The 24043-nt window shown below is 48.3% G+C and overlaps 1 protein-coding gene across 4 annotated transcripts in view; it reads left to right on the top strand.

The window, feature by feature from the left end:
- Positions 1 to 24043, top strand: part of ANKH (ANKH inorganic pyrophosphate transport regulator) — a 138610-nt gene that overhangs the window by 89066 nt on the left and 25501 nt on the right. For all 4 annotated transcript variants that reach the window (XR_005529596.1, XR_005529595.1, XM_039238835.1 and 1 more), the window contains exons 3-8: positions 480 to 598; positions 4013 to 4096; positions 11389 to 11559; positions 13159 to 13293; positions 15424 to 15516; positions 19827 to 19922. Coding sequence is in view for 2 of the 4 variants with exons in the window: in XM_039238835.1 (XP_039094766.1) it covers positions 480 to 598; positions 4013 to 4096; positions 11389 to 11559; positions 13159 to 13293; positions 15424 to 15516; positions 19827 to 19922 (698 nt within the window). In the remaining 2 variants the exon portion in view is untranslated. The remainder of the gene's footprint in view (positions 1 to 479; positions 599 to 4012; positions 4097 to 11388; positions 11560 to 13158; positions 13294 to 15423; positions 15517 to 19826; positions 19923 to 24043) is intronic.

Genomic DNA, 24043 nt, shown 5'->3' with positions numbered 1-24043 from the left:
AGCAATCCAGGAGCAATCCATCACGCGTCCTTTCATAGTATTCAAATAATGGAAACAACCTAAATGTGTAATAATAGGAGACTAAGTTGATGCCAAGTCAGCCTGCAAAAAGGAACTCATTGCAATCATGAAAGTATGGAAGCATATCATGGAAGGCTGCCCATGGTTTACAAAAGAGTCTGTATATAGTATGATCTCATTTTTATGTTAAAACACACATGCGTAGCCCACACACGTGCCTACCACACACACCCATGAAAGAACTGGGCAGTTGGAATCCAGAGCCTTAACCGTGACCCCCTCTGGGTAGGGCGATGAGACTGTAGATAATTTTTTTTTCTATTTGCTCATCTACATTTTCTGATTTTTCTGCAAAAACACTAATGTTCCATTTAACATTGTTTGACATCTTCAAGATGAAAAGCCTGCAAAGATCACTTTTTCTAACATTGCCACGTGTCTTTTTTGGCCCTTTGCAGCTTATAGTGACTTAGGTTACTACATTATCAATAAACTGCACCATGTGGACGAGTCTGTGGGGAACAAGACGAGAAGAGCCTTCCTGTATCTTGCTGCCTTCCCTTTTATGGATGCAATGGTGAGTAATCGTTGGTGCTGCTTTTAAGAAATAACTATGGTGTACGTAACACAAAATTGATCATTTTAGCCACTTTTATGTATACAGTTCGATGGCATGAAGGATCTTCACGTTGCCGTGAGTCTCCCAGAGCTCCTATCATCTTGTGAAACTGACTCTGTCTCCATTAGGCACCAGCTTCCCATTCTCCCGTCCCCTCCGCCTCTAGGACCACTGCCCTGCAGTCTGTGTAGACTGGACCTTCAGGGGATTTCACAGAGTGGAATGAGCCAGTACTTGTGTGTTTTTAGTGCTCACTAGTTCATCTAACTTCGCATGTCTTCAAGGTTCACCCATGTCGTAGCACACGTCAGAATGTCCTTTACGAGGACCACATTTTGTTCATCCCTTCATCCATCAGTGGACACCTGGGTTGCTATTTTGATAATGCTGTGATGGCCCTGATGTGCAAGTACCTCTTTGAGTTTTCTGCTTTAATCCTTCTGGGTATACAGTCAGAAGTAAAATTGCCGGCTTATATAGTAATTCTGTTTTTAATTTTTGAGGGACCCTCATACTGATTTCCAAATCAGCTGTACCATTTTACAAAGTCAAGGGTTCCATTGGACCACTGACTTTTAACCAGCCCGTCCCGTCCATTTGTTTCGTTATGAGAATTGTCTGTATTTGTCGAAAGTTCTGACGGGGGCAAGAGAGCCTATTTGAAAATTTGACTTAAATGTGAAGTTCTTTTCTGATATCTTCAGGATCAAGGGATCAGGACAGCTTTCTGATAAACTTACCATTTGTGTGGTTTAAACACCAAATCTTTTTAGAATAAGAATCTGTTGAATATATTTGATAGGATTTCATTGCTTTCATAACCAGCTTTACTACATTACTAAGGGCAGCTCACTTCCATAGATTAAATCCTTTGTCATGTTGCTAAAGAGTTCTCAGAGAATGCTTTTTTCCCCTGTTCCTCTGTGTTATAGGTATAAGAGAGACTTAGCCAAAAAAACCCAAAACAAAACAAAACAAAAAAACCCAACTCCAGTAATGTCCGATGCTAGAAAATAAACCCCTTCTTTGGGCTCCATTTTAAATTACTTTTAGGAGGAGACTTAAAAATATGTTAATACGGGGAAAAATATGTCAATATGGGGGTGCCCTGGTGGCTCAGAGACTCGAGCATCCCACTCTCAATTTTGGCTCAGGTCATGATCCCCAGGGTCATGGGATCAAGCCCCATGTCAGGCTCTTTGCTCAGCATGGAGCCTGCTTGGGATTTTCTTTCTTTCGCTCTCTAAAATAAGATATGTAAGTTTGGGGCGCCTGGGTGGCTTAGTCGGTTAAGCGTCCGGCTTTCGCTTAGGTCATGATCTCGCGGTTTGTGGGTTCGAGCCCTGTGTCGGGCTCTGTGCTGACAGCTAGCTCGGAGCCTAGAGCCTGTTTCAGAGTCTGTGACTCCCTCTCTGTCTGACCCTCCCCTGCTCACGCTGTCTCTCTCTCTCTCTCCTAGAAATAAATAAAACATTAAAAAAATTTTAAATAATATATAAGTTAATCTATACAATTTTTCACCACCCTCCATCCCAAGTTTTATGTGCTGTAGACGCGTGAGGTGAGTGGGCATCTGCGTTGAGGTGGAGGCCACAGCCCCACATCCTTGGGGAGATGACACAAAGGAGAAAGCACGTGGTCCCCTTCTCAGATGTGATCAGGACTGTCAGCCTGCCTGTAGTCAGGTTATCGATACAGCCTCACTGAGTGGCTGGCCGCTTTCCCCCGGTTTGGACAGTAACCTTAAATCCTCAACTCCTAGCTCTAACACAAAGGCTCTGACTCCCAATCGGCCGGACATCGGTTTAGGTGGGAGGATTTGGCCATTGGAGCACTAGTACCTGGATTTTCTTTTTCTCCCTTATTCCCAAGAAAGAAATGTACTCTGTATTTACTCTGGTAGTTGACATATACTCAAAAAAAAAGAAAGAAAGAAGGTAAAGGGGATGAATTTCCTCGAACCGGATTCCCCACGGTGCCCACGCAGGCCTAAGGGGGCACCACGGTGCTCAGAGAACTGAATGAAGTGACCTTTGTCACATCCGAAACCAGTAAAAGCCCAGCTTCCCAGACAGAATCTGTGATAGTGCTCTAATGCCCGCCCCCCATCTGTATGGGGACTCTATAAACACGTAGAAGAATTACGGTTATACAGTGAATTCAAGGACTCGGGCCTAAAAGTGAATCACAGACTCTTACGTGCCCCGTGTTCCATTTTCCTTCAGCTGTATTTATTTGCCATGAGAGAGTTTCTAAAACTCAGTATGACACCAGAACATTGGTGATCAACCCCCTTTACTTCTACATTTCATTTACCAACTGCCCCCAAGACCCAGCAGTAAGTAGGAGACTGCTAATAAAAAACAAGACAGCGAGCAATTATAAAGAGTCAGATGACCTCTCCCCAAACTCCTCCCCCTGTACACCCATACCTGCACCACGGCCCTGGTATATTGGTTGGAGAGATACTATTTGAAAGCCACAAAGCTTATCCTCCAGATGTTGACCTCCTTGGTCAACAGAGATAGCCTACAAGCCGCTATTTGCAAACGTTATCGACAGTTTACATTTCTTTCCGCGTCTGGCATCTTTGGACCTATGAGCTGAGGAAGGATGAGATGTAGCAGCTGCTCTATGCAGCCTGACACAGACCTCGGGGAATAAGTCATATTTGTCAGATTGCGTTTAGTTCACAAGAAATGTTATTTCCACGTCAGTCCACATCGGCCTTTTACAGGTTAAAGGGATGATCTTTAAACAGACTCTGTCTTGAACTCCCAGCCTCCAAACTCACCGTAACCTGGGCTTTCCATCATCTGCTCCCCTTAGAGGACCTTCCTTGTAATTGCCCGCACAGGCAGAGTGTCAGATCAGATCCTGCCCTGACTTGAAAAGAAGGAAGAAGTAGAGCCCTAAGCAGCTGATGAGAACCTGTAATGACTGTAATAACTCAGAACCAACCTGGAGCCCTCATTATAACATGTTCGTGTAAGGAGAATGCTTCTGCCTTGCTATTCCCACCGGCCGAGAGAGAGAGACAGACAGACAGACAGACAGACAGACAGTGTTTCCTCCATTCCTGGTATCCACCTAGCTTTCCTGCCGGGCACATGGACCAAATGAGTGCACTGACCTGCATCCAATCGGTCCTAAATAAATACTGTGCAGTCACAGATTCCACTTTAAAAAAATCTTATGTGCACCTAGCCCCCAGGCCAAGTTACAGTCATGTGACCAACTGAAGATTTGTCCTGTGCCCCTAAGGTTTGGGGGGTATAAAGTCTATTTCAGGAATGCCCAGGAAATCATAATGACCAGAAGTAATCCAGTGCTAACGGCGTCTCTCATGCCCCGTGCTTGTCTTTCCGGCAGGCATGGACCCATGCTGGCATTCTCCTGAAACACAAATACAGTTTCCTGGTGGGATGTGCCTCAATCTCAGACGTCATAGCTCAGGTAAGTGTGGTCTGTGTGTCACTCAGCGCCACTCAGAGCCTCTCTCTGGCGAGTCACAGAGCCCACCCATGCCTCACTTACATTCATTCGCTCTGCCGAGCGTTTGACGTTATATCAATCATGGACTTCCATAAGGGTTTGTCAAACTAGTGAGAAAGAGAAACCGCTTGCAATAGAAGTATGAATAATCCTGCTGGCCCGAGGGCGGTAGGAATTTAAATTCAGTGGCAGAGGTTTGGGCTTCAGTCTTGCGGAACTCGCATGTGGAATGGCCATCAGGTCCCAGCTAGTGCATGCTTGGTGGCCAGAGGGTCTCTGGGCACTTGTCTGGGCACACACTTGGCCCTTTGTGTGGCCCCACATAGTACAGGGTCCATCCCTCAGCTCCAGAGGGAGCTCTTAGGAATTGCCCTTTCGCCACCCAGGGCTGCCATTCACACATCATTAGCCCACATTTTTTTTTAGTTTATTGTCAAGTTGCTTTCCATATAACACCCAGTGCTCATCGCACAAGTGCCCTCCCCCATGCCCATCATTCCCCTTCCCCTCCCCCCACCGCCATCAGCCCTCAGTTTGTTCTCTGCATTCGAGAGTCTCTCATGGTTTGCCTCCCGCATTTAAAAAGAGCCAGGATGTTGGACCCATGCTGCACTTCCGGTTGAGTCCAGGCCCCTGGGGTCTGGCGCCAGCTCTGATTTTCCATTTTCCATCCTTTCCTCTGCCACCGAGGCTACTGCCTGAAACGTTTCAACGGAAAATTAGATGTAATTCCTATAATCTGTAAATTAGGCCTAGTTCCTACAGTCCGGGCTTTGGGAGAACCGGGTCTTCACAGAGGAGCGGGGGATGGACTGATTTTTTATGCTCTTTTCCCAATTCCCAGCGCCATTCTGGGAACGTTTATAGGCATTTCTGCCTGGTTGCTTCCCGTCGCACACGCTAGTCTCGCAGCCACCTTGGTGAGAGAATCTGTTGTCAGACTCTTAGCCCCTCCTAAAGACCAACAATTCCATTTCCAGATTAATTGCTCTGACCCCATGGATCACTATTAAAAGTAACTCAAATTATTCCTATTAACACTATGTGTAGGTGTGTTTGCACGCGCATGTGCATGCCTGAACGCTGGCTAACTTCGTTCCTTGATGGGTCTTTGTTCATTTTCTTTGTGAGTTATCAGAGAGTTTTGTCCTGAGCTTACTTTTAATTCGTCCTCTGAGACATGGACTAAACTGCCTTATTCACTCTAATCACTTAACTTGAAAGAAAGGAAGCACTTCTCCTGGGCAGCATGGCCATCAGCAACTCCCTGAGTGTTTAGAGATGCGTGTTTTCTTAAGGGCAAACAAACAAAAAAGGCTGACTTTGCCTACGATAAATATAGGAGGCAGCTAAGGGTGGAAGAGAACACCATATCCCTGAAAAATGCTTTGCCCGTACGCCCACAGCCAGTTTCCTTCTCAGTTTGAAGCCCAGTCGGAGCCGGCGCCTGCTGGGAGGGCTCACAAACGCAGAATACACATATCTGGTTAGTAAGAGAGATGGGAGCGGGATTCCTGGTGAAGTAGTTATTTTAAACCTTGTAGTTCAAAAGCCTGGGGGAATAAATGCAATTTTTGTTCGCAAATCTTTTATGACCCCTGCCCCGCACCCCCCCAGCTTCGTTCCTCTTGTTCCTTGAAAGCATTTGTTAATTACCCAACTTGGCGATGAGTAAATAGATCTTAGGCAGAGCCCTTTGAAATACCACCTTGGCTTAGATAGACAGCAAGCAGTCACCAACGGTAACATGAAAATGGTTTGTAATGTCTTGAATTTCAGTGGCAACTCTCATTTTTAAAAACTTGGCGAAGCTAATTGGTGTCTCTTCGTAGTACAAGAAAGCGCTTGGTTCGGTTCATGCAGGCAAGGCTTCTCTGTGCCACGGTTACTGTCAACGGTGCTATTATGTTCTAATAATCGCCAAGGGGGTTATGAAGAATATTGCTGTCTCTGTTATATTTCACAATCACCCGGTCAGTATTTGCTCAGTATCAAAATGAGAATTCTCCTGGGGTCGTCAGACCTTACTGGGCTCTCCTGCCCTAGCCCTTACCTGCTGACGTTGGCTGAGGGCCCGAGGGCGGGATGCCAAGATCCCAGCTCAGTAATGATGCTGCTCTACTGTAAATCCCCTTGCCTCCTGCCTTTTCATGTCAGTCTTCTGGCAGGATCCCACTCCTGAACCACCCTGTGACGCACCCGTCGCCACCTACACCCAGGTAGCAAGTGCTCCTGCAGAAAGTTCCACAGCGGACGGGGCGCCTGGGTGGCTCAGTCAGTTAAGTGTCTGACTTCAGCTCAGATCATGATCTCAGGGTTTGTGAGTTCAAGCCCCACGTCAGGCTCTGTGCTGACCGCTCAGAGCCTGGAGCCTTCTTCAGATTCTGTGTGTGTGTGTGTGTGTGTGTGTGTGTGTGTGTGTGTGTGTGTGTCTCTCTCTGCCCCTCCCTCCCCAAAAATAAATAAACATTAAAAAATAAAAATAAATAATAAAAAAAGAAAGTTCCATGGTGGCACTGACTGATCAATTCATGGACTCCTGTCGTCATCACTCACCTCAGCTGACTCCAGTAACTAAGTCAGAGGCTCCCCACTCTCCTCACTCTTCCCTGTAGATGAGCTTCCTCCCCATTTCTCTGAGAAAATGGAAGCAACCAATTTCTTCAACTTCTGACCACCAAACCTACAAGCCTGCCTTCACATCCTGCATCACGTCCGTTTCTTCCCTTTTCCGGAGAGATGTCCCGTCCCTGTGGTCCAGAACCACTTCTGCCACCTGGGCCTTGGGTTTTGTGCTTTCTCAAGAACTTTATTCAGTTTGTCAGTGATCCATTCTCTCTCCCCTGGGTCATTTCTCCTAACATGTAACATTTTAACACAAGAACAGTAGGAAGATTTATCTGGCTCCCTTGTACCTGTCTAGCTATCATCCTGTCTCTCTGTTACTTCATAGCCAGGCGTTTTGGAAGAGTGGTTTTCACCCACTGTATTTTTTTTGTTTTTACTTCTCTTTCATTCTTTTACTGACTCCAGGTAGACTTCCACCCCCATCAGCCCACCCAAGTAGCTCTTGCTAATGACCTTCATGTCACTTAACCCAGTGGACGTTCCCTGTCAACTTCTCAGACATCTCTTTACTCTGTTGACTGCTCCTTCCTGCACAAAACGTTCATTCCCACTGGTGCCCAGCTCCACAGTCCTGGTCTGTCTCCTTCTGAAGGCCCACCTCCTCTACTTCTGTGAACGTGAGGACCTTTCTTGGTACCTTTCTCTCTTCTCACTCTGTGTTCTGTTCTGTTGGAGAAAACTCTAATTCATGCCCGCCTTAGCTGGCTGGATGGTCCCCAAGTATCTGTAGCCAGGCCCGCTTGTCAGCTGCAGATGTCGTATCTAAATGTCCCTGTGATTGCTCCACTCAGCTCCTTCAAAGCCACCGCAAGCTTGAATTTATATCTTCTCTATCAGGCATTTTGGTTTTATGCAAATCAGTGGCACTGTCGTCTGGTCAGACACCCTGGGAACCATCCTACAAGCACCCTGTTCACCATCAGGCCTTTTTTATTTTAATTCTAGATATTTCTTTTATTTTAAAAAAAAGTTTATTTCTTTTGAGAGGGCATATGAGCAGGGGAGAGGCAGAGAGAGACTCCCAAGCAGGCTTCACATGGTCAGTGAAGAGCCCGACGTGGGACTTGAACCCACAAACTGTGAGATCACGACCTGAGCTGAGATCAAGAGTCAGACACTTAACCAGCTGAGCGGGCGCCCCCATCGTAGATATTTCTTTTATCTGCCCTCCTCTCCCCACCTCTGGCGCCCTCTCCCTGGTCCGAAGGACCCCCCCCCCCAAACCCGGGTGTCTCCTCTCTTCCCTTTGCCTCTGCTCTGACACTCCTTCTTCCTTAACCCCTGCAGCCACTGTGATCTGTTCTTTTCTAAATTCTGGCCACCTCGTCCCCTGCTTAGAAGCCGCTCCTAATGGGGTCGCCTGCGTGGCTCAGTCGGTTAAGCATCCAGCTCTTGATTTCGCCTCAGGTCATGGTCATGGGATCGAGCCCCGAGTCAGGCTCCATGCTGAGTAAGGAGCCTGCTTGGGATTCCCGTCCTTCCTCTCTCTCTAAAACAATAAATAAATAAATAAATAAATAAATAAATAAATAAATAAATAATAAACAAACAGTTTTTAAAAAACTTTTAAAAATTGCTTCCTGGTATTCTTGAGATAAAAAACTCAAGAATCCTGGTCATGGCTGACAAGGTAAGAAGACCCTTGGCCTCACCTCCTCTCCAGCCTGGCAGTCATGTCCTGTCCCCTTGCTTCCTGCACTCCAGCCGCGGGTACTCTGCTCGGGGCCTCGGTAGGGTGGAGCCCCCTTCTCTGCCTCAGTTCCCGCGCCACGGATGCCTGCCATTCCCGGTACCTCCCGCGGAGGCTGCAGGGCTCAGCTCAGACGGCACTCCCGCCGGACCCCCTGGTGGTGGCTGAGCCACTCTTCCCTCACCGTGTCAGGGGGCACTCGCCAGCGCCGCCGTGCCCTCCTGCCATCCTGCTTCTCCACTGGACTGTCCACTCCCCAGGACACAGTTGGGGACCAGCTCATTGAGCGCTGAATCCCAGCACCCGGCACAGGGCCAGCAGGGAACAGCCTCTCACTGGGAATATCCTCACCACTGAGGCACTGGGTTCCCCCTCAGAAAATAACCCAGTGTTTTCAGTGGCCATTTCAGATCACCGTCATAATTCTGGACTTAAATGTGAAAGGCCCTGTGTTTTTTTATTTTTTATTTTATATTATTTTATTTATTTTATTTTATTTTCATTTCGAGAGAGAGAGCACAGGGGAGGAGCAGAGAGAGAGGGAGAGGGAATCCCAAGCAGGTTCCTAGTTGCCAGTGCAGAGCCCAGTGCAGGGCTCGAACTCATGAACTGTGAGATCTTGGCCTGAGCCCAAATCAAGAGTCAGACACTCAACTGACTGAGCCCCCTGGGCGCCCTGGCCCTGTGCTATTTTAAATTGGGAAACAATATAGTCCGCAGTGACAGTGTCAGCTCTCTGACAGGTGCTGGGCCACACGGCATCGAGCTCTCAAACGTGCAGGGAGGCTGGGAGAGCCACGGGCCCAGGCCTTCCCTCGGCCCTGACTCGCTGGCTGTTTTCCTGTCGTCGCCACACTTACTCCTCCTTTGCCCGTGTCCCTCTTTTTCCTTCACGTCCACAGTGTCCTCCGTGGCTCTGCATGGCAGGCCTCTGTCTCACATGGCCATCCTGATGGCCCTGGGGGTCTTCCTGGACTCGGCAGCGGGGGGTTCAGCCCTCACGTATTCATTTCTCATACAACGAGTTTCCTGTCTCTACACACAGTCATCTTAGTTCACTTACACTTGACGCTTTCTGTATACCAGACGCTCAGCTTGCTGCACACGTGCCAGTGTGAGTTTGCATGGTGGCCCCTTAGAGGCGACTGATGCATTAGAGACCTCACTGCGCATCTTGGCTCCACCACCAAACCCCCAGTCTTCTGCTCCAAACACAGTGCGTCCTTAGAGCAATGCGTCCCCAGCTGGCGTTCGCCCGTTCAGCTGACACTTGATGGTTGTTCCGCTTGGAAGGAACAGGCACAGGGCCAGCTGCGGGCATCTGGACTTCTACCACTGGGCTCTGCTGTATCCTCAGAGAGCGTGAGCGTGAGCGCGGTCCGACCAGTGTCCATTCACATTCGGTGCTGTGGGCAGCCTGGTGTGTCCACGTGGGCGGGCAGTCCTCTGTCTTCTGCATCCCCTGAGGCTCCCTGTCGCAGTCGGCCTCACGTACTGGGTGTGAGAAGAACAGCCGGGCACGAGATTCATGAATGCTATAAACAAACCACCTCTAGCATCTGGTACTTTCACTGCGTTCAGAAGTGTCTCTGTGTTACCCTGCTTTTCTGCGTGTGTTCCCTACAGCAGTTGAATGCATTCATCCAGTTAATCATGCTCAGTCTCCCGCTTCCTTTTTAACTTTCTGTCATCACTGATTTCTTGGCACTGAAGGGATCAGGATAAGCCTCCTCTGGTCAGGATGACTCAGTGGCGGTATATTTTGCATGCCTATTGTTGCACAGATATTTGGCCATTAAAGTCACTGTGGCTCAGGGAGGCCTGGCTGGCTCAGTCAACAGAGCACATATGGGACTTCTGATCTCAGGGTTGTAAGTTCGAGCCCCACATTAGGTAGAGAGATTGCTTAAAAATAAAATCTCCGAGAAAAAGAAAAGTCGAGGGGCACTTCGGTGGCTCAGTTGGTTAAGCATCCACCTTCGGCTCAGTTCGTGACCGCACGGTTCGTGGGTTCGAGCCCCACGTCAGGCTCTGTGCTGACAGCTCAGAGCCCGGAGCCTGCTGCAGATTCTATGTCTCCCTGTCTCTCTGCCCCTCCCTGACTTGTGTTTTTTCTCTCTCTCAAAAATAAATAAATAAACATTTTAAAAAAGCCGATGTAGCTCAGGAATCATCCCTCTCCCCCATTACTTTATTTTTGCACTCAGTATGCTCAGTGCTCTTCTGAATGTGCCAATCCCCAGATGGCTCTGGACAGAGACTGGGCTACTTGTCTGAGTTTTGCAGACAGGAAGGTTAAATACATCGTTAAATTTGTTGTGGAGACTGTGCAGTCAGTAGAGATCAATGCTTTATTAATTTTTTAATCCCTCTTGACTATTTTTTGACTTATTCCACTTCTATAAGTTAGTATTTTAGATTTTAATTTAGCTTGTTTTGTGATCATTAACATTGGCGCCTTTTGCAGCATTTTTAGCGAATTGCGTCTTATAAATGTTAATGTGTATTTTCTGTAGGCCTCACTGATCACCACTACTCTTTCCTTGTAGACTTAGGGCCTCCCGTGTGGTTTACACATACATGTCGGGATCCAGGCTCAAGAGGGCAAACCTCTACCACACCTTTTGGGGATCTAGGAGCCCAAAGTTTCTAGATATTTTTTAACGTAACCTTGACCAGATGTGCAGTTGCCTTCAAAGAAGCTTCGTGGTCAGCGTAGCAAAACGATTCTGTGCTCTTCCAGAGAATGGCAGACACCTGACCCTGAATGCTATGAGAGTAGCATTGAGCCCCAGCCCAAGCTTCCATTCTCCTCCTCGGCGTCGAGGTTTTCTCTCAGGGACCCGTCTCATCGGGGTGTGGAGGTGGGGCCATGCTTCTGTTGATGGGTTCCATCTTCTCCCCTCTGACTTGCTCTTGTTTTCTCGTCTCTCAGGTCGTTTTTGTAGCCATTTTGCTTCACAGCCACCTGGAATGCAGAGAGCCTCTGCTCATCCCCATCCTCTCCTTGTACATGGGCGCCCTGGTGCGCTGCACCACCCTGTGCCTGGGCTACTACAAGAACATCCATGACGTCATCCCCGACAGGAGCGGCCCGGAGCTGGGGGTACGTCCTCAGAACTCGCCCTCTGTGGACTGGGGGTGTCCGTACAATACGCACGTGCTCTGAGATGTCAAGTGCTAGGTCGTGTCTATAGGGGAGACGGTTGGAGAATTAACGGCCCCTGGAGATAGAAGAGGTCTTAGAAGTCCCCGTGCAGCCTCCCTATTTGCATATCAGGGAGACTGAGGCACAGTGAGTCAGGTTAGAGCTGAGTCGGTACAGCAGTTTTGGTGCTACTTACCCTCTCTTGTCAAAAGCCAGTCATTCCCTATATTAATCAACAAGTATTTTGGGACCCAGCATACCTTTAAACTCATCTTTGGGTTTTTAATTTCACAGCAGGGCCCCAGGCTTTGTTTTACTTTCTGTACCAGCCAAACACAGTCATGCATTCGGGTACCTTCTGTGGAGTGAGCAGAGCATGTAGGTACCGCGGAGCGGCACAGAAACATTTTAAATAGGGTCTCTGTCCTCAAGCAAGCGTATTACACCTCATTGGGTGGATGAGACCAACACGGAAGCAACACTAGGACTTGGACCCAGGACAGCACGTAGACCTGTAGACGGAACACAAGGGCCCCTGAAGCTGAGAGGAAGGAGATGGTGAGGAGGTCTGAGAAGCCCCCGTTTATAGAAACGGTATAATCTTACACCAGCGGCCTGAGCACTGTTTCATCACAAGTGTAAACAGTATCTGATTTCCGTATATGCTGACCTATTCTACCTTCGGTATCAGCTGTCCCTGGGCTGTGTTTCCATCCAGCTGTAAGGTAGATATGCTTGATTCCGTAGAGCCCGGAATAAGTCACCGATCCTGCCTTTGACCACAGGTCACCCGTGTCATGTCAAAACAGGAATTACATCGACCACTTAGCTCCATCCAAGGGCAGGCCGTCAGTACAATCTGATCTAGTTGTTTCCCTCACTAGGACAACCGCATCAAATTGGTATTGATGGTACCAATCCATCTCGTAACATTGAGCCACCAGCACAGGGGAACCAAAGTGGCTGTCATGTTCTACATCTTTGCTTTGTAGAATTCTTAATAAATCCCATTCTCCTGACCATGTTTTTATTTTTATGCTTCTGAACATTTACGTGACTTCTGTTAGTAAGAATCTTTGTAGTTGATTTGTACAGTGCCCAAATAATAAGGCACATCTGTGACCTGACAGGTTACAAAATAAATTACAGTCATTTTTGACGTCTGAGAGTTACCTCTTACAGACATGGCTTCCAGCCAGTCCATTTGATGACTTAAACAAAAACTACTTTCCAGCCTGGTCTTCAGAACCTGGAATCAGGTTCTGCCTGGGTTTAGAGTTCCCTCTTTGGAAAACAGTGACTTGAATCCATCAGACTTAACTGTGTGTTTTGATTTCACAGTAGCTTGCCGGCTGTCTGAGTTAATTTCTAATAAGACTGTACATTTTGTCTTAATTCAGACCGGCCTGGCTATAGAGGCTTTTCCTTATGTCATTTTTTTAAGTACAATGAACTGACGCATTATTGGCATCCGAAGGAAAAGCTTTGGCTCTGGATTGTTTATATCTGCTCTGCTTCTAGAGCTTAGTGACCCTGTCTCTCCGTTTCTCAACACAGGGGGACGCGACGGTGAGGAAGATGCTGAGTTTCTGGTGGCCCCTGGCTCTCATCTTGGCTACACAGAGAATCAGTAGGCCGATTGTCAACCTCTTTGTCTCCCGGGACCTTGGTGGCAGTTCTGCAGCGACAGAGGTAGGGCAATCTCTGGGGATGGGGGGAGGGAGGGCCTCATAATTGCCTCATGAAGAATGGGGGTGGGAAGGTGGCTGCAAGCTGGATTCTGACCCCCCTTGAGAGCTCAAGTAATTCCGTGATATTAAATTATGCAACACATTCACATTCAGAAGCCATGAGGGTCTTATAATCATATCATTGTTTCTTTTTGTGCGTATGGAAGGAGACAGCTCCTTTATTGTTCTCAATGGCCATTTGAGCAAACAGAGGCAAGGACACAAAATTAGCAAGAAGCTGGACCGGCATTAGAATCCTGATTTTCTGACTCCCGCCCAATGGCCTTTCCATTTTTCCATGGAGTCGGCATGAGGCCGCTTCACGGTGGTTGCTGAAGAGCAGAAACTATGTTGGGCGCCAGCAGGAGTGAAGACGCCCAGACTGTGAGGGCCGGTGCCTCCATCATGACCCGGGCCGCTCTTACCAGCTCTTCCTCCTCCTTCCTGCACACACGGCCCAGCCCATCACGGCTCTGCATGCACTAAGGCACTCTTCCCTCCTCCACATGAAGATCTCCATTATCTATTCACTCGCAACTCAGGAGATTTATCTGGAAACTGGCAGCTGCTCCCAAAAAAAGGGTTGAATCATTTTTTCCATCTTTCAAGGATGGGATGAACAAATAGAGTTACTTCGTTTGTTACCTCTGCCGCCTTCTGGAGGATCAAGTCCATCTCTGGAAGTTCTGGTCCTTCGGGAAGGCTGGTGGCTGCCTCCGAGGGCCTTCTGGTTTTACACATTGCCCTTGAATGTGCTGTTGGCAGGTCTCCAGCCCAGGGTCTCATGCCAGATTCCATGTCCTAGGAAGCAGCTCGTGTTGGCTTAGAAAGAGAAGCACATAAATCCCAGACAGGATGCCTTCTGCCTTTGTTCCTCGATTTTGTGTTTTGGGTCATGAAGGTCATCTTGGGTGGCTCCTGTCACCCTGCTGCTTTTTCAGTTAACTACTCCAGTTTAAGTTGCACAGAAATAAAAAGTAGGTGACCTCCATCACCTCTGTGCTAGAACTCCATCTTCCCCTTTAAAAAACTAAGGCAGCTGATGTTTTGGAGCCATTTCTAAAGTGGCCTCCATGACCTGGAGGTCCAGCACAGAAGGTACAGAACCCACGTTCATTGACCATCTGCTGTGTGTTGGCCTTTTTATGCACATTTCATTGACTCCCAAGAGCCCTGTGTGATGGATACTGTTATTCCCGTGGTTCTGTGGGAGGAAAGGAAAGGGGGTTCTGAGAGGGCCTGGTAGGTGACCAAGTAGAGGTTTGACTTGGGTACCACTCTACCCTCACAGTGGTTTCTTCACCCAGCTGGGGACTCACTTCATGTCCCAGGCATCGCTGTTATGTTCATTAAAATAGGTGAAGGCTGTACTTCTCTTCCACTAGCCAGCTAGAGCTGAACTCTGCCAACATGTAGGGTTCGATGCTTTGTTTTCATACTCCTTCCTTTTCATTCACATAGGAAGAGAAAGTCTCATTTCCATGGAAGAACATGTCTGGTTTCCTGTGAGAAATATTTATTTAGTTTTCTTAAATTAAACATCAAAATTGGGTTATTCCGGCTTAACAGGTTAAAGGCGGGTTGAATTGGAATGAGAGGGCCGGAGAGTCACCAAGTGACCAGCCAGCCACCCACAAGAACAAGACGGAGGCCTAGAGGTAGACCCTGAGCAAAGACCATCCGGAGAGCAGAGCAGGCGCCAAATTGCACGTTCAGACTCCAGACTTGGGCTAGACTGGCAGGTTTCATTCGGCTCAGTGGAAAGAGCAAAGATCCTTGGTCTGGGTTCAAATTGTGGACTGTTGAGCCAACAACCCAGAGCTCTTTCTCTTTGGACTCATGTAAAGAAGATGCATCCTTCTGGTCTCCATGCTCTGCCTGGGCTCATGCTTCCCACTCCCATCTATGGTCACAGTGGACCACTTGTGCCTTCCCCGCTACCCCCGGGGCCGTCCTGCAGCTGTCCATTGCTTGTCACCCAGTTGTGGAGTGATCTGTCTGTGGTGGCCACACCAGAGATGGCTTACTCTGCCACATGGGGAAATGGTCTCGGGGATGCTGACACTAACTCTGCTGGCTTTTCCTCTTGTAGGCAGTAGCCATTTTGACGGCCACATACCCTGTGGGCCACATGCCATATGGCTGGTTGACGGAAATCCGTGCTGTCTACCCTGCTTTTGACAAGGTGAGAACCTGTGCGGCGTGGTGTCTGAGACACACTCTTTAAAACTAGTTTTTGATAGACAGGCATCTCAGATGAGGAACATCTTGATGTTTCCCCATCTCGCCTCCCTCTGTGAGGTTCTTGTGGTGTTGGGAGTGCCGAGCGTGAACTGTGGAATAGGTCCCTCAGAAAGTAACAGAGGCAATCGAGCTTACCTCGATGCCAATTCTCTAATGCCTTCCGAACTATATTCACTTCTAGGTCATTCCTATTGAGAAATCATTAATTTTTTTTTTTTTTGCAAAGGGAAAATAGACTCTCAAAAAAATTAATACATTGGATTTTGCTTCTGTGGTTTGTTTTTTATTTTTTATTGATTTTTTAATTTTATTTTTTACATTTATTTATTTTTGAGAGACAGAGTGAGACAGAGCGTGAGAAGGGGAGGGGCAGAGAGAGAGAGAGACACAGAATCTGAAGCAGGCTCCAGGCTCTGATCAAGAGTTCAGTTCAGAGTCTGATGTGGGGCTCGAACCCACGAACCGTGAGATCATGACGTGAGCCGAAGTCGGACACTTAACCAACTGAGCCACCCAGGCGCCTCAACTGTGGTTTGTTTTGTAAATAAAACAAATACTTCATGGACCTCAGAGCAGATGTGAAGGTACAACGGGATGGCACACTTGAGCTTCTAGGCTTACGGTGCTCTTTCAGCGTGTTGGGAGCAGACATGGTGAAGCTGTCCACACGGCCAACCTGGGTCCAGGTTAGTTTGGACGCAGCAGACTGAGTCCAGCCGAAAGCCTCTGTTAACTGCAGCCCTGCCCCCTTGCAGCTGCTACCACACCCTTGGAAGCCACACGACCCTTCAGACTTGTAGCCCGTGGCTGGGTGAGGACTGTCCTACCCTTCATTTGATTCATATTTATTTCCTTAAAGCTTAACAATTTGAACCTATAGACTTTCATAGCAAAACACACCCCCCCCCCAAAGATAGTATACAACGTTTTAAAATGAAAAATGGGAACAGAGGCTCACAACGTGCCACTTGTACTTTTAATAGCAGCTATTTTGTCTCGAATCTCTCTAGAACAAGCTCAGAGCTATTATCTTACCCCAGCAAGAGCCCCAGGATTTAAGGAGAGGAGGCCTCTTTGCAAGGGGCCCCAGCGGATCGGCTCTGGCTGCATGGGGCAGTTTGGGCTCTGACTGGCTAAGGCTGGTCCCCCTCCTCCCCTCACCCCACCATCTCCACTCTCAGACTCGCATGGGCTTCGGAAGTCCTGGGAGGCCATGTAAGCAAGGCCCGGCCACAGGCTGTAAGCTTAGCTCTTTCTTTCACATAGCCTCCAGCTTCTCAAATGTTGAGTTGTCTGTGGGCTTCTGGAAAGGAGCAAGCCCTGTGGAGTGGAGCCCCGGAGAGGTTTCCTGTCCAGCTTGCACACCTGAGCCAGGACACTCCCCCTGCAGGCATCTCTGAGTAGGCACAAGACAGATGTGCAGGCTCAAGTCTGGGAAGATGGCGTCCCTGTGGGTCTCCCTTCTCCTCGTGGTCTACCAGCAGACTCGTGCAAACACACACACACACACACACACACACACACACACACACACACCCCTCTGTCACACATCCCCATCCACGGCATCCTTCCACACTCCACAGCCCCCATGCTGTCACCTGCCTCTGTTCCCAGCCCACACTCACCTGTGAAGGGCAGCTCACCTCCGGGATCCCCACCACGCAGCGGAACGTTGGGCGGCGCGGAGGCGCTGCCCAGAACTCCTCACTGGGTGTGGAGCCTCCCCCGCAGACCATTAGTTGGACCCACTCCCTGTCTCACACATCAGCATCTTGCAAGAGCAGGAAGCAGAGTATCTCCTAAAAAATGCTCTGAGAGCAAACTTGAGGAGACACAGGGCCTTGCGGGAGATTGTTTTCCTTGTAATCCAGTTTAATACAATCTATTGATATAAATTGTCATTTTCATTTTACAGGACGTGCATATAGAAGTAAATCCTAAGGGTGCCTGGGTGGCTCAGTCAGTTAAGCATCTGACTATTGGTTTCGGCTCAGGTCATGATCTCACAGTTTCATGAGTTCAAGCCCCATGCTGACAGCACAGAGCCTGCTTGGGATTTTCTCTCTCTCTCTCTCTCTCTCTCTCAACCTCTCTCTCTCTCTCTGTCTCTCAATCTCTCTCTCTCTCTCTGCCTCTTCCCCACTTGCACCGTCTCTGTCTCTCTCAAAATAAACAAACTTTAAAAAAGCCAAGAACTTTAAAAAAATAAGTGAATCCTAAAAAACCAAAATGGATAGAATTCTTTTGCTAAACTTCTAGCTTTTAGAGAATAAGATTCTATAAGAAAATGTGATGAGAACAGGAAGCACTGAAGACGTAGAACCTCCAGGCTGGGGAAAGTCTCATCTGGAATTTTTTTTGGCTTCCTTGAAATAATAAAGCTTAACAATATAACACGATACGGTTTCACTAGGAGCGTCCAAGAAAAACTTGGTTTCCTTCGTGATCACAGAGACTAGGTGCTATGAAAAAAATCCCGTTAACAAGCGTGTACCTCCAAGCCAGCAACTGGAGTTACTCAGAAGCCTTGTGGAACCTCGCTCATTGTTTCCAGGCATTCCAGGGAGCTCCTCCAAGCCATTCGTGTGAATGCCGTCTATTCACCCAAATCTGAGACACCTCTGTGTGGCCTTACAGAATTTGCTGCATTGACAGTTGAGATCCTTACCCTCTTTGTGGGCTCTAGCCTAAGCGATTTAACATTTCTCGCATAACTTCTGATGGCTCCCGCCAAATAGCGATGGGGAGCGTTTTCCACTCGTGCAGAACTTCTCCGATGTTCAGTTCTCGTCTGTGAAAGACTCTGTTTCTAAGCAGATTGGGCAAACAAAACGAAACACAGATGCCCAGCTAATGATACGTGCTAGTGTATCCCAACCACGCCGGCAGAAAGAATGGCGAGCGTAGAAACGAAAGCGCACCCGAAGGCACTGTGGCGCACGGCTGTCCCACCGCGGGTGACGTCGTGCTTCGAGGCTGCCCGACTCTCTGCGGGGTGCCCCCGGGGCCTCTCTTGCAAACCCCCGGGGAGGGAGAGGTGGAGAGACCGACCCACTGAGACTTGCACTTGGCTGTGTGCAGCAAAATCTGTTCAGAAAAGCAGATACACTTTAGAGGCTGGAGTGAAGAACACGTAGGCTCCAGCAGAGGTTCATGCCGGCGGCATGTGCAGGGGGAAGGGGCTGGAGGGATTGCCTGAGCTTCCAAAGTAAAGGAACCATCAAAAGCTCTTCTCCAATAGAACCTGTGGTCGCTCTGCTTCTGTGTCTTTCATCCGGCTGGATGCGAGCCGGGTGCTCCGGTTTGCTTCTGTCGGTTGCCCTTGAGACTAAGGACCCATACGGAGGCAGGGGGTTCTTTCTCCCCGCTGGTTTTCATGATGAGGGGCCAGGCTCCGGTTTGATCGGGTGTTAGGCCCTGCTTTGCAGAGGCGCCGGGAGGGTCTGAGTGCGAGGGGACATTGGAGCTGTCCGCGCTCTTTGCTTAAAATTCAGTTTAACAGCAGTGAGCACCTTCTCTCCTCAAGAAAGACTGTGCTGAGCGGCAGGAGTTAAGGAGACGGGTGAGGACACAGTTCTGTGTCTCAGAGAGCCGGTGCGTCCCTCACAGGGCCTTCCTCACGTGCCCCCTGCACACGCACCCACCTCCAGACAGCTCTGGGGTCACCTGGCATTCCAGGAGGTGGAGCCCAGGGCAGTTTGGAGTCAAAGGTCAGAGAGGCTTCAAGAAACAGACGGGCTGTGCCAGCGATGTGCCCCGAAGAGGGTGTTTTTGAACATCAAAAGAGACAAGGAGGAACAGAAGCACAGAGACGTGAAAACACCAAGTGTGTTGCGGGGACGGGAAGAGGTTGTGTCTGGGATGCAAGCGGAGGAGTCAAGGTCAGGGCAGGCAGGGCCGATAATGCCCCCTGGAGCTTCTGGTCCACTGGCGGGGAGCGCAGGGCCCTGAAGGTCAGCGCGCGCGAGGCTGTGGCTTCGAGGAGGGGCCGCCCGGCTGGGGCCCTGGACGAGGCTGGGTGGGTGCCCAGATTCAGGAGACACTGCCCAGAGTTCCATCCGGAGCCCCCCTCTGGTTCATGTTCAGGTCTAGAAACCTGACAGCTGTTGAAGAGAGAAAGTGACAGCCGTCTTCCCAGCTGTCAGGTGACATCTGTACTTGAGACGCAGCCAGTAGAACCGAAACACAACGCTCTTGAAGATGCACGAGTGGTCAGCCAAGGATAACCGCTGTCCCCTTCTTTCGCCCTAGAATAACCCCAGCAATAAACTGGTGAGCACCAGCAACACGGTGACAGCCGCCCACATCAAGAAGTTCACGTTTGTCTGCATGGCCTTGTCGCTCACGGTAAGGAGACCGACACCACCCCCTCTGGTGGCGTTTGCGGAAAGGGGAAATGGCCGTTTTAAAGGGAGACGGCTCGTATTCCACACTGTGATGTTATAATTAATCAGCCTCTTTAAATTAACAGCCTCTTTAAAACATCTTTGTCCCAAAATAGGAGCAGCAGTTATTTAGGAAGTTTGTTGAATATGGGAAGAAGGGCTTGACTTCTGGCATTTCCAGAGACTTCTAAACATGCTGACGACGGGCAAACTCTGCCTTGCATTTTAATCATACTCTTGTCCTACTGAATAACTTCGGGCCCATTTTTAAACATCCAGAGTCAACTGCATAAACACCCCCATCCCTCTTCCAAATCTAATTGGTGGTATTCCAGTCACCCCGCGTAAAAAGTCCTTTCCTAATTACACTTACAGTGCTGTTATGTCCTATCTGTTTACTCCTCATTCGACACATACGTATCAAGCACCTACTGGGTCCCAAGCCCGGTGCCATTTTTGAGGATCCAGCTGTGGACAAGTGTGGATAACACTGTGCACTGTGCACAGCCTAAATAAGCAATACACATCCTTCCTTTATCCACTGCCATGTGTAATTTAAGGGTAGAAGATACTGTTCAAAAAACATGGACATATGTACTCTATCACCCAAAGCACAGGGTATATAATTAAGATTGATTTTAGTAGCAAAAAAAAAAAAAGAACATTTATAACCAAACTTCCATTGTAGACTGTGCCCTTTGAGTTCTAAAGAGGGGGATGAGAAGGAGGTGAAGAGAAATGTGGAGCTTTTGAACTCAGTTCAGTTTTCTTTGTTTGTTGTCGTGACTACACATTTCCTATTAAGTCCTATAGAAATTCTCCACTTATAAAGTACAATATACGTATGTTCCAGAAATGCCAGGGTTATGCAGCTCTCATCATTGGTGACTGGTGATGAGGACCTAAGGCAGAGGGTTGGTTACCCTGATGAGGAGCACACGGTAACTTTAGCCCCTCTAACTGTTATCAGAGGGATTATTTGGCTTGATGAACCTTAAAATCAAGCCCTAAAACACGTGTTTTAAACCTCCAATGGAGGGGCACCTGGGTGGTTCAGTCGGTTAAGCATCCGACTTCAGCTCAGGTCATGATCTCATAGTTCGTGAGTTTGAGCCCTGTATCAGGCTCTGTGCTGACAGCTCAGAGCCTGGAGTCTGCTTTGGATTCTGTGTCTCCCTCTGTGCCCCTCCCCTGCTCATTCTCTGTCTCTGTCTCTCTCTCTCAGAAATTAATAAACATTAAAAAAAATTTTTTTAACCTTCAGTGGAGGGACGCCTGGGTGGCTCAGTCAGCTAAACATCTACCTCTTGATTTCAGCTCAGGTCATGATCTCAAGGTTCTCGAGTTTGAGTTTCTCATTGGGCTCTGTGCTGAAGTTCAGAGCCCGCTTGGAATTCTCCTCTCCCTCTCTGTGTCTCTCTTTCTTTCAAAATAAATAAACTTAAAAAAAAAAAAAAAGATTCTTTAAGAAAAACCTTCTATGGACACTTTTCCAAAGCCCACAGCTTAATATTCGGTCCATTGATCTAACACTTGAATAGATCATAACAAGGGCAACACGAGACAAAGAGCCTGTCCCATCATGCGTCATGACCTTGTGTCCTCAGCCACCCCTTCACCCCAACCCGCCTCTCCTGCCAGTTCATCCCTCATGAAAGTGGGGGTGTGGTGGGGGGACAGGGGTGTTGGAAACATTTTCCAGTACCACCTCACCAAGGAGGAATTTCTGATAGCTCGCCTGTTTCGTCGGGACAAGTTACCCCAGGCAACCCTGCTACCCTAATTGCGTTATTACTCTATGGTGTGCAGGTTTTTCCATAGTTCCCTAAAATGTTAGGAAAACAGTGAGCAACCTTGAGACTGCTTAAAAGAGCATTTGAGAAAAAGCAGAGGGAAGGTTTCTATTCCAGGAACAGACCTCAGCTCTTGGAGGCTACGTGAAATGATTGGAAGTCAAAAGTTGAGTCGAATCGGACGCCAGGTTCTGTGACTTGGACCTCATCCCTCCCTGAAAGCTAGAAACGTTGGGTTGTCACTGGCTCTATAGTCCGGAGTCCGCTCTCCCCTCTCTCCTGTCACTCCATTAAACGTCTACCCCCAGCTACAGTGGGGTCTGACGGAGAACTTTGCCAGACTGGACGGTCGGAAGGCTGCTCCTTCTCTCTTTCAGTGCATGTGCAGTAATCTGCACCGCTAAGTCAAGTGCGGCTGGTTTATTTTGACATGGTAATGATCTAGGAAAATGCTTTGATTACTCATATAAAGGTTGGTTGTTGTTTTTTTTTTCTTCCATTTAATTATTCCTATGCTATCCTCTAACTGGAAGTATCTCAGGGTAGATTTTCATGGAAATTCAGAGCCCTTCATTGGGAAGAAACTTGGAGATGAGCTAGTCAAAACCCTTAACTTCTTAGAAAAGGAAAGGACTCCGAGAGGATAAATGACTCGCCCAAGCACCTGTAATAGAACCATCTAGAAGCCAGCCTTTCAGGCCCACTCTCCAAACCCTGCCGCGTCCAGCGAGTCAGAACAGCTGTCTGGTCCAGAGGCTCCAGATGTGGGCGCCATGCTTAAAACGGTGGTTTCTTCAACACTACAAACAGTAGTATCTGAGTTTGCAGCTGATGAAGCGTCTCCTACATTATCCTTACAGCCATTCAGTCGGTCCAACATCTTGGCCACAGGAATCATCTTTAGAAGACATGGTGAACAATTAAGCGATTTTTTTTTTAATTTAAGTATAATTTACACACTGTGTCACCTTAGTTTCAACTATAGGGGTTTGGTTTTGGTTTTTCTTTCCTAAGTGTTAAGCTGCCACATTAACGTATACATTCCTTTCTGTAGCACTTTAGATCTTCAGTCTTTACATCTGTTGTTCCCTGTTGGCTCTGCAGTGCCCAAGTCAGGGTCTGTGACGTGGCCACCTTCTGTCCTCAGGACCGAGTATCCTGTCTGACACAGAAGGTGCACCATGAATAGTTAATAATACATCTATTGATTAAGACTTAACCATGAGTCAGAAAGGTACTGATGGCACTCATCCCTGGGGAGCTACAGTCTCTTTGCTTATACTCAGTTCACCCACCTTTTATTTTTTTTTAATGTTTATTTATTTTGAGAGAGAAAGAGAGCACAGTGGGAGAGGGGCAGAGAGAGGGAGGGAGAGAGTCCCAAGCAGGCTCCACACTGTCAGCGCAGAGCCCGCTGTGGGGCTCAGTCCCACCAACCGTGGCAGCCCTGAGATCATAACCCGAGCTGAAATCCAGAGTCAGAAGCTTAGCCAGCAGAGCCACCCAGGTGCCCTGAGTTTATCTAACTTTTTAAAAAATCTTTTTTAATGTTTATTTACTTTTGAGAGAGAGAGACAGACCGAGGCATGAGTAGGGGGAGGGTCAGAGAGAGAGAGGGAGACACAGAATCTGAAACAGGCTCCACACTCCGAGCTGTCAGCATGGAGCCCAACGCAGGGTTCGAACTCATGGACCGTGAGATTGTGACCTGAGCCGAAGTCAGATGCTTAACCAACTGAGCCACCCAGGCGCCCGAAGTTTATCCAACTTTTAAAGCTTTGTTTAAGAGGCCCTTTACTCTCAAGCCTGGTTTTGTTTTTTTAATTTTAAAACTTCTTAGTGTCTGGGCACCTGGGTGGCTCAGGTGGTGAAGCACCTGACTTCAGCTCAGGTCATGAATCACAGTTCATGAGTTCAAGCCCTGTTTTGGGCTTTGTGCTCACAGCCCAGAGCCTGCTTTGGATTCTCTGTCTCCCTCTCTCTCTACCCCTCCCCCCCCTTCTCTCTCTCTCTGTCTCTCTCTCTCTCTCTCTTTCCCTCTTTCCCTCTCTCAAAATAGAAAAATAAACTTAAAAAAACAGAGAACTTCTTGGTGTCAGGAACTTCACGTAGCAGCGGTCACTGGAGCACTCAAGAGCAGCACACATTGTGTTTATTCCCCTGGATCAGATCACGTCCAAACTCCAAGCTTTCGGGCGGCTCCACAGCCTTACAGCCTCTGTGCATCACCTAGAACTAGCGCCCTTTCTGGAACTCCGCTTCTGTGGGCACGCTGGCTCTTCTCATGGGG

The sequence above is a fragment of the Hyaena hyaena genome, unplaced genomic scaffold, assembly GCF_003009895.1.
Source record: "Hyaena hyaena isolate Hyena2069 unplaced genomic scaffold, ASM300989v1 scaffold_148, whole genome shotgun sequence".
NCBI classification, from domain to species: Eukaryota; Metazoa; Chordata; class Mammalia; order Carnivora; family Hyaenidae; genus Hyaena; species Hyaena hyaena.
Note: the sequence above shows the minus strand (reverse complement) of the source record. Positions and strands in the feature narration are given on the sequence as shown.